General features: G+C 42.2%; 1 protein-coding gene across 1 annotated transcript; it reads right to left on the bottom strand.

Annotated features, from left to right (window-relative positions):
- Positions 1-853: 853 nt before the first annotated feature.
- On the bottom strand, positions 854-11,353 carry LOC122781113 (olfactomedin-like protein 2B). Its single transcript, XM_044044627.1, has 9 exons — positions 10,698-11,353; positions 6,642-6,899; positions 6,438-6,545; positions 5,086-5,250; positions 4,791-4,986; positions 4,229-4,675; positions 3,890-4,066; positions 3,612-3,808; positions 854-3,352 (listed from the first exon to the last, which is right to left on the bottom strand). The coding sequence occupies exons 1-9, from the start codon at positions 11,085-11,087 to the stop codon at positions 2,963-2,965; spliced, it is 2,328 nt and encodes a 775-aa protein (XP_043900562.1). The 5' UTR covers positions 11,088-11,353; the 3' UTR covers positions 854-2,962.
- Between the last annotated feature and the right edge of the window lie 1,128 nt (positions 11,354-12,481).

Here is a 12,481-nt window from a genome sequence, read left to right as displayed (position 1 = left end):
TTGGTTGACTTGGTTTTAGTTTGGGGACATGGAGACAGTTGTGTTTAAGGATGTTTTTGTGATGGTTGGCGTTAGGCTAAGGGGGCTAAAGAATGCATCACGTCAATGTGTCCTCCCCAGAGGTATAGAAAGTCAAATGAATGCGTTTGTTCGGCGTCTGTGTGTGTGTGTGTGTGTGGTCCTCCTGCTTTCAGACATTCAGATGAGGTGGTTTAAAAACCGACAGAAAACACACACACGCATTCATACTACAAGTTTGAGTAGGCAGTTGATGTGAATGGGCATCTTTCTGCTCTGCTTCCTGCTTGGCGGTCAACCACCCACTCCCATCCTTCACTCCCACCCACCCCACAGTAACGATGTGTCAGCGGCAGAAAGCTGCAGCACAGGCTCATACACTAGTCCACAAAGCAGATAGTCCCCATTTGCTCCCTGGCCTAAAAAATATGTTACTATCATTAATGTTAATTATTTTACTTTTATTATGTGCAATCCTGTCCTAGAGATGGCCCAGTGGAGCCCAAGCAGACTTGAATGGAATCCAAAGGCTACTTGCAGATGCAGTTTTATCACACACCAGTTCACGGCCCCGTCTGAATCTCTGCAAGGCCATTAAACTTGCAGACAGTTCTGGTGTGTGTGTGTGTGTGTGTCCTGAAGATTTCTCAGTCAGAGGTTGACCCAGCATCAAGCTGGGTCTTATTTTCCACCCTTGGGATTCTTCCAGTGCCTCTGCTGCTTCCAGGAAAACTAAATCAACCCCAGAAATAATGTCCACAGCAGGCTGCACAAGATGGCCAGAGAGAGCGAGACGGAGAACCTGAAAAAGACTGGAAAAAGATGGTTCACCCCCTCATCTTTAGAAACATTTTAATATAAATTAACAAACCAAAAAGGCCGCAGTTGAAATTAACCTTGTCTTGGGTTAAAAAAAAAAAACTGATGTGAGGAACATCTTAATGTGTTGGCGTGAAATTTGTGACTGAACTCCATTAACCGGTGAAGCACTAACAGCACACGGCTTCTCTGCTCAGCGTATGACAGTAAATAGGCAACACGTTAAGCAGACATACGTTATAAAAACATCACTATTCAGTATATACAGTCTTTGTATGTACACATAATATTGTGAGTCCCTCATTTTACAAATGCATTCCTCACAATCAGTATATATTTAAAAATGCCTCCTATATATTCTTAGGAGATTATGCCGGGATCAGACGACACAAAATTCATGCCGATTTTCAAGCACTTTGGTCATGACACATTTCCAGTGTCAGACCTGAGTATGAACGTCGGGATGTGTAATTTAACATAACTGAAGAACAGAGATTTGGTGTCTGGGCTGCTCCACGAAACCCAGATGTTAGAATTTTCTTCAAACTAGCTAGAATACCTGCTCCTGGACATTGGCAGAGTGCTCTGACGCAGCATAACATACAGACATAAACATAAGTATGTTAGTGACCCTGAAATATGCCTCTGACTCTTTAAAGTCTTGTCAAAGGACTATCACGACAAAGTTAAAAAAAAATGTTGGCTAGATAGTGGAGGCACTTCAGCAACGCTGAGATAATAATTGACTGCCCTTGCCCCGCCTCCCTGATGACCTATGAACTCGCACATGAACGATGATTGGTCGGGGGGGGCGTCATACTTGCTTAGTGTTGCTAGTTCCCCAGAACAAGATACGACATGGTGACCATCGTGAAAGACAAAAATGCCGTGTCGTCTGATCCCGACATAAGAGCATCTAAAAGGGCTCCAGAACCTGCAGGAGGAAACAAACCTACATCTTTTTTTAAAAAATATATATAAATGTTTTTGTCATTTTTTTTTTATATGCTTAAGTTTTCTTTAATAACGTCTGAAGTAAAATATAGTGGTTAAATTTGAACGCATCACCACAAAACTGAGACACTTGCCCAAATAAGCTGTTGTCCTCCTCTTACATGTAGTAGTTCTTAGGGGAGCTCCCCCTACTGGCTAGTTTTTTTAACTGTTTGGACTAAAAGCATGTTGTAACTCTGTGGACATCAGCTGGGGTGATGATCTGAACTTAATGCTTGGTGGTGGTGGTGGGTAGCAATCAGAGTTTAGCAGAGCTGTGTCATGGCTAACTACGTAGCAAGAGTTGCTAATGTCGCTAACGTGATTTTGATGTGACACGATGTTCGCCATTGCTGGGGTGCACTTTTTCCGACAAAAAACAACATTGTCCAAGAGCTCTTTTTGGGATGTGTTGTGTTTGAGCTGAAGGCCATTTGATTAGCTAGCACCTGTGCTGGAGTATTTACGGTAATATACACTATATGGACAAAAATATTTAGCCACACCTGTTAAGTATTGAATTCAGGTGTTTCCATCAGGCCCCGCATCTCCAGTGAAGGACAATCTTAACACTTCAGCATACCAAGACATTTTGGACAATCTGTGCTTCCAGTTGAAGGAAGGCTCTTTTCTATTCCAACATGACTGTTCCCCCTGTGCACAAAACAAGGACTATAGAATCTTGAGGAAAAACCTCAGAAAATGTTCTAGCTACAAAAGCGGGACCAACTCTGTGTTATAGTACTATATATATGTATTAAGTCATTACAGTCCCTGTTATTGTCATAGTCAGTCATCCGAATACTTTTGTCCATATAGTGAATTTCAACCTCTGACGCACACAGTGCAAGCAAAGCAAAGCTACGGACCCACAATGCAGTTCAGTAAGGCTTGACGCTGCTCTTTTCAGTTGACGCCTCCACTGTGTGTGAGAGTTGGCTTTCTTATTGTGTGTGTGAGTGCGTGTGTGTGATAGAGAGACAGAGCAGCGGTTGAGCAGTATATACTGTAGACTGATCCAGTGATCAAATATCAGTTCTCCTGTTGCCTCAATCCTTCTGTCTTCAGCTTTGTTTTGACCGCTTTGCTGAACATGCTACATTGCTCTCTGTCCATTTCACCTTGACTTACGCTAATAGGCGAAGATGACGTCATACATCATCTGGTGCCCATTGTCCCACGCGTACAGTTTCTTGTCCAGCGGGCAGTAAGCCAGCTGTGAGGTGTGCCCGTGCATGTTCGTAAAAGCTAGGCTCGGCACGGTGTGTGTGAGCGTGTGTGTGTCAAAGGCGTACGTCACGTTAGCGTAGTGGCGCTCCATGCTGTCCACAGCATAGAGCACACCACAAACAAGGAAGCTGTTTCCATAGCGACCGCGCCGAAGACCTGTGCGGAAGGTCCGAATCGGCTGAAGCTCACGGGGATGGAGGTGGACAAGCAGGATGACCTCCTGGTGAAATCCTTCTGTGTCCAGAGCAGGATAGAGTATCCACAGACCCGACTCGTCCACAGCCAGTTCCACCTGGAAACAAAACGTTCAAATTTAAAGACTTATGGATTTAAGGAGTTCCTTCACACCATTAAGTCCTCATACTGCTTGATTTTCATGTTTTCGACGTCTGCAGTGATTTGCAGCACTTCCAGTTCCACTCACTGATCTTTCATGGCCTTTGAAGGACTCCCGCGTGCATACTAGTCTACTAAATCACTGTGCAGTGCTTCCTGTGGGGTTCGCATCACAGTTACCACAATGCTCACACAACTCATGCCATGAGCCTTACTTCAGTCTGTGTCCTGTGACCTTGCTCCTCCAGTAAGGCATCGTGCAGTGTGGTCCAGGCAGCGACGTATCTGTGCCTCAGGTCGTATCGGATGACGTCCCTGCTGAACGCGCGGTTGTAGTAGAGGGCCCCATTAAACACCACATGGCCTGTTCCAGTGAAGCTGTAGGGCAGCTTGTATGAATTACTCGCCTGACCTGAGCGGAAAAGAACACACAGGAAACTTAATGTGTGAAGCTGGCCAAAGTCATAACACAAGTGAAAACACACGTGCGCACCTGATTTGAGGGCCTCAATGTCGCGAAACTCGAGGAGGCTGTTGCCATAGTGACCACTGGTGAGGTAGATGACATTGCCGTGGCCACGTGCATCTCTCATCCAGGCACCGTCACTCAGGCCGTAAGAGTTGTGCTGGACCGGATCAGAGAGGCTGGCCACCGTGTCCTTACACACTCCTGCAAGAACACATTCATGTTGAGGTAGGTGACACTGTGACTCATCATTAGCAGCATTTTTGATTTCTGTATCTAATTATCGAGACATTGATTTAACAATTCTGATTGAGACAGAGCAGTAAACATCTTCTCAAGATGTCACAAACTTAAGCTGGTGTCTACCAGGCTTTTTGGTGGCCTTTGGTCGGTCAGCAGGACTCTCTGTCCAGCTAAGTCGACTTTTAGGTCCAGCTTGAGGTGCCGCTGTAGGAGACGTGTCAACAGGTGGACGTGTATGTGAAGCCGCGGTGCTGTGCTGGGTGGTCGGCTGAGGAGTTGTTCTCTGAGTAGTAGTTTGTTGGGACGTAGTTGTTGGTGTAGTCGGTGTTGGTTCTGGAGCTGCTGTTGATGGTATCACAGTCGTGGGGGCTGGTACGGCTGTAGTTGGCGTTGGTTTGGTGGTCGTCCGGCGGCTGGTTGGCTGCCGGGTTGGTGTAGGGTTGCTCTCTCGCCTTGACAAGTCCCTGAGGTCCAGTTCTGCGCTGACAGTGGGTGCAGGTGCTGGGCGCTGAATGGGCAGAGTCCTGAGAGGTGGCAGCTGGTCAGAAATCAGCAAGTCCCATGAAGAAGCTGTAAGAGGAGAGAAAGAAGACAAGAGAGGACATGTTTTAACATTTTACCTTAACCTCTAAAAAGTAACTTGATAAAACAGGAATAAAACATAAAAGCACCACCACACACTTACTATTCCTTCCTCTCCCTCTGTCGTTCTCCTTGTAGCTCTCTTCTGCCTTGTAGAAGGTCACGCCTTTGACAACCATGCTGTTCTTCTCTTTGACTGGCTTTTGACTCCCCGTCTTGTTGCTTGCCGGCTGCTGCTGCTGCTGTTGTTCGAGACCATCTTGCTCTTGGTTCTTCTTCGGCTGACTTTCGTGATTCTTCTGGAACAGGAGACGCAAAAATTCTTTTTCAGTTTGTTTGGGAACTTGGGATAAAGATGATGGGAGTGTCTCTGCTGGGTTTTTTAAAAAACTGAATACCTGCTTGTTGGCGTAGGCGGGCGCTCGAACCTTCTGTCCTACATTCCCCATGTCATTTGCTTTCTTTTTTTTCTGCTGAGCCTTCTTCTCCTTCTCCTTTTCTTTTGCTCTGTCCTTGGCACGTTCTTTCTCTCGTGCTCTCTCTGTGAGGTTACGAGCAAAGGCCTACAGGGCACAGACACGAGGAGTCAGCATTTGAGGCACCTTTCACACCCAGCGCTGCAGATTCCTTAGATTTGGCAGATTGTAGGCATTCATTGTCTGTAGGTGAATTTACATATTGGAAAACACGTCAATGGGCATAGCATTGACCTTATGATCGGCTGGTGACCTGTCCACGATGCAGTACCCTCCTTCTGGGATAGCTCAACACTCAGAGGATAGATAAACCCTTCATACTTTTCATTCCAAAACCAACAATAAGGTGATGACAGGAAATGAAGGGAAGGAGAGAAGAGAACAAAGGTTCTTGTTCAGATCCAGGCCACTGATTGAATGTTGCATTGAATGGTGAAAGCCTCAAACTCCAAGGAGCGACACTCCTTTCATTCAAGACGGTCGTCTTCAGCACAACACCCCCACTTCACTTGGCGCCAAAAGACAAGCAAGGGGATTCAATCAAGTCTGGGGATCTCGAACCAGAAACAACAAAATATGTCAATGCTGATTTATGTATTCAGCTGACAAAAGTTCCTGGGTGAATCTTATAGATTGTCCACTCATATTTTGCCATGTTTTATCGTCTAGTTTCCTCTAAATTAGATAATAATTTAAAGAATTGACTTCATGCACTACTAACATTGACACCATTTACTCCTCAGGGATTAGTAAGTGAGAAATAGGCATTTTTTCTATTAGCAACCAGTAGTATTACTACTTTACTACTATTGATACAATTTTTTGGATTAAGGCAGCTGTGAGTCGTGAAAGAGTGCAATAAACTAGTTAATACTGCCACTAGGGGGAGCCTGCATCTTTTACAGTCACTCCTCCACCTTGTCGTGATTTCTCATTTTTCACATTTTCCAGTAAATCATGTGTTTTTATAATTATGATAATAATAATAATAACAGTAATGCGTTTTTGGAACATTGTCATCATTGTAACATTTTTTTTTTGCAATTATCAGTTATTTTGGTCAGAATAATCAGGTCATTCAATGTTCATATTGTCCCCGGCTCAGTAATAGTGACTTTTTATAGAGAGATTGTAGTGAGTAAATCAAACTGAGTGTTTGCACAATGATGGGCGGAAAGAAAGACACCCACACACCCGCAGTAAATTACAGCCTCGATAGAAGAATATGCACATTAGTGTCTGTGTGAGAGACAGAGAGGGAGAGGTGTCCTCACTTTTTCCATGTTGTCCATCCTGCTCAGCAGTTTGGTGGTGACAGACTGGAGCTTCAACAAGTCCAGTCCATACAGAGAGCCCTCCAACAAGTCGATGATTGTCGCCAGCTGGCGAACAAAACAAAGAGAAAATGTCAGGAGAGAAAGAGTCAACTTTAATTGTTCAAACTACTTCAGGGAAGAAGAAATGGTAGAACTTTCTACCTTGATGTCGTCCTTGCTGGCCTCCTGCAGTTTCTTGAACCTGTACTCTCCCTCGCATGGGTTGACGGCGGAGGACGGAGCCATGCACACACACTTCTTACAGTCCGTTCCCTTGGTGACCGTCTCCACGGTGTACGCACTTTGGGGGGCCGAGGTCGCGTCGCCACAGTCAGAGCGCTTGATCGGTCGAACGATGCAGCGGCACACGCAGTCGGACCCCGACGACACGGTCTTCACTTTGTCATAATCACCCAGCAACTGGAAGAGAGGGACACAGTTTGTCTTTCTGTCTCTGTGACAACGTATGCAGGACTTGAATGTGTACTCGTATAGATTAATACTCTGAATTAATCTATACGAGACATGGACAATTTAAAGGGGACATATTATGCAAAATCAACTTTTTAACCATTTCAATACTTATATTTGGGACTCTGGAGGCCCTACCAGTCACCAACTAGTCGCTAACTGACCATTCTGACACGTCCTAATTAAAAATATTTGTTCAGTACGTCCTCCATGACCGGAGCACAGACTCAGTCTGATACAGTCATATACAGCAGCGGTTTATGCAGCTCGCCGCACGCCGCTGGCGATCAGCAGTGGCGAGGTCTCCGGAGCACAGTCACCGGTCTGCTACAGTCACATACAGTGGCAGTTTATTCAGCTCGCCGCGCGCCGCTGGCCATCAGTGGTGCTGTCCCTAAGTGTTTTGAACTGATTTACAGTTCGGCACTGTTCAGCTCGATCCTTGTGTCGGACGTCTCTTCCTGTGATGGCACTCTCGCTGTTTTCTGCGCACGCTGCCATGTTGGTATTGTCAGAGAACTAGTGGAGGGAGGGGGAGACGAATGGAGCAGAGGGAACAGGATCTGAGCGAGTGAGTGCTGTAAAGAGGACAAATCAGAAACCCCCTGGAAGAAGTGGGTGTGTGTTTGCCTGTGTCTCATTTGCATATAAAGGGACCATGCACGAAAACCAAGCGTTCTGAAAGGGGCGGGTTTAGCAGGGTTATTGAACTGCTATGGTGCTTCATCCTTATGGTATTTTGACCAAAGCATGTCACTGACATGTTCATTAGGACACCAGGGAACTATTTTAAAGGGGGAAATAGGGTATAATATGTCTCCTTTAAAAAATCCCCTTCCCAGCCCAGGGTCAAGCGGAAAGAGAATTTGGCTTGTGACTAAAGGGTTGCCGGTTTGAGGTCCCTGAGGTTGCCAGTTTGAGGTCCCTGAGGTTGCCGGTTTGAGGTCCCTGAGCAAGGAACCAATCCCAGCCACTGGTGCTCCACTGGAAAGACATCCAGTGTAAAAATCTTAAAAACGCCAAATAAAACATGCAGATCATCCGCTGAGGCAACCCCTAGAGAGGGAGAAGCCGCAAAACAACAACAACCAAACAAAAACTACAGTAAGTAGCAATGCAAAATTATTACTGGTAATGAAATTATTTGTGCTCAGCTGTCCCTAATCTACTGATGAATTCATGTTTATTAGGTTACAGAACACTTCCTTACCATGACCTCACACTGTGACAGAATGTTTTAAGGTTGAAAACCTCTCACCAACATGACAAAAATGTTGCTAAATGTTCTAATGTTACAAAAGCCGGTCAGAAAATGTTTTAAAGTTGACTTTGTTACTGACATTGCAAAACATTGCTTATGTTACCAAAAAAATCGTGTAATGTTACAAAGAAAACATTGCTTTCATTCCAAAAAAGTTTTGATTGTTGTAATGTTATAAAAACACTTTAGCGAAGAAGAGTTATCTGTTAGAACAAAATGTCATATTACAAAGCATAATGTTGAGGTTACTCAAGTAGTAATGTTACCAAAATTTTCTTTTCATATTGTTACAGATTTACCGTTATGTGTGTGTATTTAAGATATTTTTATAGTGCACATTTAAAAAAAAAAAAAAAAATTAATCAGTGTAAAGATATAGGCTCCCCCTTGTGGCACTTCAAAATAAATCACTAGAACTCTATGTCAGCGAGCAAAACAACACTTTCAGGTCAGTCACACAAACATTTACTGATTTTTCTCCTTTCACAATTATCCCTTTTATAGAAATTCACCCTAAATTATATTAATTGTAATATCATATGTTGTCTCCTGCAGATTGATCATAAACACGTGACTGAGAACAAAAAGAAGAAGAAAAAGGAGGAGCACCAACAGCAGCAGAGTGAGTGACGAGCTGCAGCTGCAGCCTGGGAAAAAGAATAAGATACAGGCTTTAACAAACAGCCACTTTCTGGTTTTGGGTTTGGAGAGATTACAGTTTGGGAGGATATTACATAACCGACCGCCAAAGGGATGCAAACTGTTACCATGGCGCGCACACACACACACACTGGAGCATTTAAGCTGAACTGACAAACTGTGGTCTTTGTGCTGTGTTTCAATGACAGAGAAGGTAAAAAAAAAAAAGTGGTGCATCTCCATAACACAATCACGTTTTATACACAGGAAATGTAAGATTTGTGCTCCAAAAAAAGAACAATTGCTTTAAATTTTTGCGTGTGGGTTTTGCTTCAAAAGTGGGTTTCATTTTTTTATTTTTTTTGTGGGAAACCACTGAGATGTGACCTGCTGACACACGACACTTGAGATCAAACAAGGTTCTATATTTATCCTATATTTAAGAGTGGAAATTAGAGCGAGGGTCTGGCACTTGAATATTCCCCCATCATTCTCAGGAAAGCCTGGCTTTTATTTAGTTCATACTTTCATCTCTTCTTGACGCCAAGGTCTCCATTAATAAACCTAACACTGATATTAACTAATGGTTAGTTAAATCATGACAATGACATTTACTTTTATTTAAACACAGAGGGTAACACTTTACAGTACGATAGTAACAAATACATTAGCTAAAGCTTAACTAGTGGTTAATTAATCTTAAGTAACATTAATTGGTTTCATGTTAACTAATATTAAGTCATGATAAAAAACATTGGCTAACACTACTTAATGTTTAACTAATCCTTAACTAATGATTGGATTAGTTAATGCCTCTTGCATTTACACACAAACAAACAAAACAACAAAAGTGATAACTAATGACTTACTAACATTAGCTATTTATTACCTAATCTTTAACTTATACTTCACTAATGGTTAATTCATATTAAGTACCATTGGTTAATGGTGAACTAATGCTTAACTAATGATTAGTTAAATCAGGATGATGCTACTTACTTACATGCAAACACTTTACGAAAGGAATACTAAAATGTTAACTAATGATTAACTAATATTAGTTAATGATGAACAAATGGTGTGTTTATATTAACTAGCGTTGGTTAATGTTAATTAATATTAACTAATAATAGTAAACCATTTTTACCAACAATAGTTCATGGTTAACTTATCATTAACTAATGGTTACGATAATGTCACTTACATACACAGCTTAACACTGCACGGTTAACTAACAATTAACTGATATTAGTTAATGATTAACTAATCATTAGATGATATTGCCTAGCATGAGTTCATATTAACTCATCCTTAACTAATGATCAGTTCATAATAACTAGCAGTAGTTGGTGTTAAATAATAGTTACCTAATGATTAGTTAAAGTTAACTGATACTAACTAATAACTGGCTTATACACATTAATTTTATTTAGTTAATATTGACTAGTTAATATGAACTAATGATTAGTTCATATTAACGATCACTAGTTTATGGTTAATTAATCCTTACCTAATTATTAGTTAACCATTAGTTAATGGCCGGCCAGCATCCTGGTTACTATGGTTAACCAATCATTTACTAAATATCGTCTGCAGCTGCAAATATGTCACTGATAAAAGTTAGAAGAGACTTAAATCATTAGTTAATCGTTAACTAATCATTAGTTAACAACCAGGTAACCATTACCATGATCATTATCGCCCATAGATCCAAAGGAAAAAGCACTTTTGTTCGCACTGCAGCTGCGCGTGTTCAGCAAAATCAAAACGCTTCAAATCAAAGGTTATGATTTAATTTAATACGAAGAAGTTTGGCGACAGACAGACGGATTGATGACGTCACAGACCTGGCTGATGACGTTCTCCTGGTTGTCCAGCTCGTCCTCCAGAGGCTCCGCGGTGGGCGGCTCGTCTCTCCCTCTCGCGCCAACAGCAGGGGCGTCTCTCCCCGGGGACAGCTGCTCTCCCTCCCGCAGACTTTCCGGCGCTTTGGCGGGTGAAGAAGAGGAAGAGGAGGAAGTTGAGGTTGAGGTGGAGGAAGAGGAGGTGGAGGTAGAAGCAGCGTCCCTGTGCGCTTTGGCCGCCACTGTTGCCTCGGTCATTGGCTGCGTCTTCACTCGCCATGCGCTTGTGCTCGTCTCCTCCAGAGCATCAAGTCCACACAGAGTGAAGCTGAGCAGCAGAGACAGGGACAGGGACAGAGACACGGACAGAGACAGGGACAGTCCACGCCACATCTCTGCACCTGCACCCAGGGAAACAGCTCAGTCTCTGGAGGAAATGTTCCCAGAGCCGTGGATGGATGAGTGGCTCCAGTTACGCAGCGCGCAGTGACCAAACAAAAGTGAGGTCAGCGGATCTTCAAACATCTACAGTGAAAACACTGAATGGATCCAGTTCAGAGAAGAACCTGGACACGGAGAGAGAGAGAGAGAGATCCGTAACTGCGACGCAGACTGAGGCTCCAGTGCTGCTCCGCAGTCAAACCAGACCCCGTGCTGCACAGATTTACGCACATATATACACTAGGTTTTACGGTAACAGCGCGCAAGATTTCACAATAAAAGCAACGGACAGTTTTCAGTTACAGTTCCGAGCTCTCAGGGGACAATTGTACGAAAACAACAAGACAACAAATATATTCAAATATAACAAATATATATATATATATGTGTGTATATATATATATATATATATATATATATATATATATATATATATATACATGTATATATATATATATATATATATATATATACATATATATATATGTACATATATATATACATACATCATATTGTTTATTTATTTGACAAACATAGTGTTTAATAACAGTAAGAGGAACACATTCTTGGACAATCCTGATGAAGGAATAACCAGTAGTCTTTACAGAACCTAAACAAAATAAATAATTTTATTTGAATTTGGCCCAAAAACGGTCCAGTTTCACCAGAGGCCGAGGGTTAAAGATACAAGTCAGGTCATGTCCTAAATTTAACTTGATAAGGTGTTATTGATACAAATGTAATACTGTAAACTTCTTCTTTTAACATGACAGGGCAGTCAAATCTCAAAAGTGAACAAATGTGCACAAAAGGAGTAATCTACAAAATAAAACCAAATATATTAAGATAAATAATATATAATGATGTGTAGATTTATTTAATAAAACATTTTTCCCCATACACACGGCCACCAGTGCCTGACCACGCTTTAATAAAGACACATTAAAATACAATAAGATGAAAAAAAAATTATATTAATAATGAAAGGACCACAGTTTCAAACAATAGTCAAACAATGTATCACATGACATGAACTCCTTCACATTTAAACAAAATAAGATGTCGTGTTATATTAAGATTATGTTTTTGTCATGTCATGTCATGTCATTTAGCAGACGCTTTTATCCATTGATCCATGATGTCTTTCACACACAGGGTACCGGTACCGGTCTTAACCACTGAGCCACTCCACCCCACAAGTTTAGTTTTTCTATGTCACATGGCATCGTTATGCTTTCATATATTGTGACTGTTTTAGTATAGGAAACGTTTAACTCTTTAGACTTCTGAGGAAATGAGTAAAAAGCAAGTAAAAAGTTCTTTTGGGGGGAACAGAATGTTGCTTT

The sequence above is a fragment of the Solea senegalensis genome, linkage group LG1, assembly GCF_019176455.1.
Source record: "Solea senegalensis isolate Sse05_10M linkage group LG1, IFAPA_SoseM_1, whole genome shotgun sequence".
In the NCBI taxonomy this organism is placed as follows: domain Eukaryota; kingdom Metazoa; phylum Chordata; class Actinopteri; order Pleuronectiformes; family Soleidae; genus Solea; species Solea senegalensis.
Note: the sequence above shows the minus strand (reverse complement) of the source record. Positions and strands in the feature narration are given on the sequence as shown.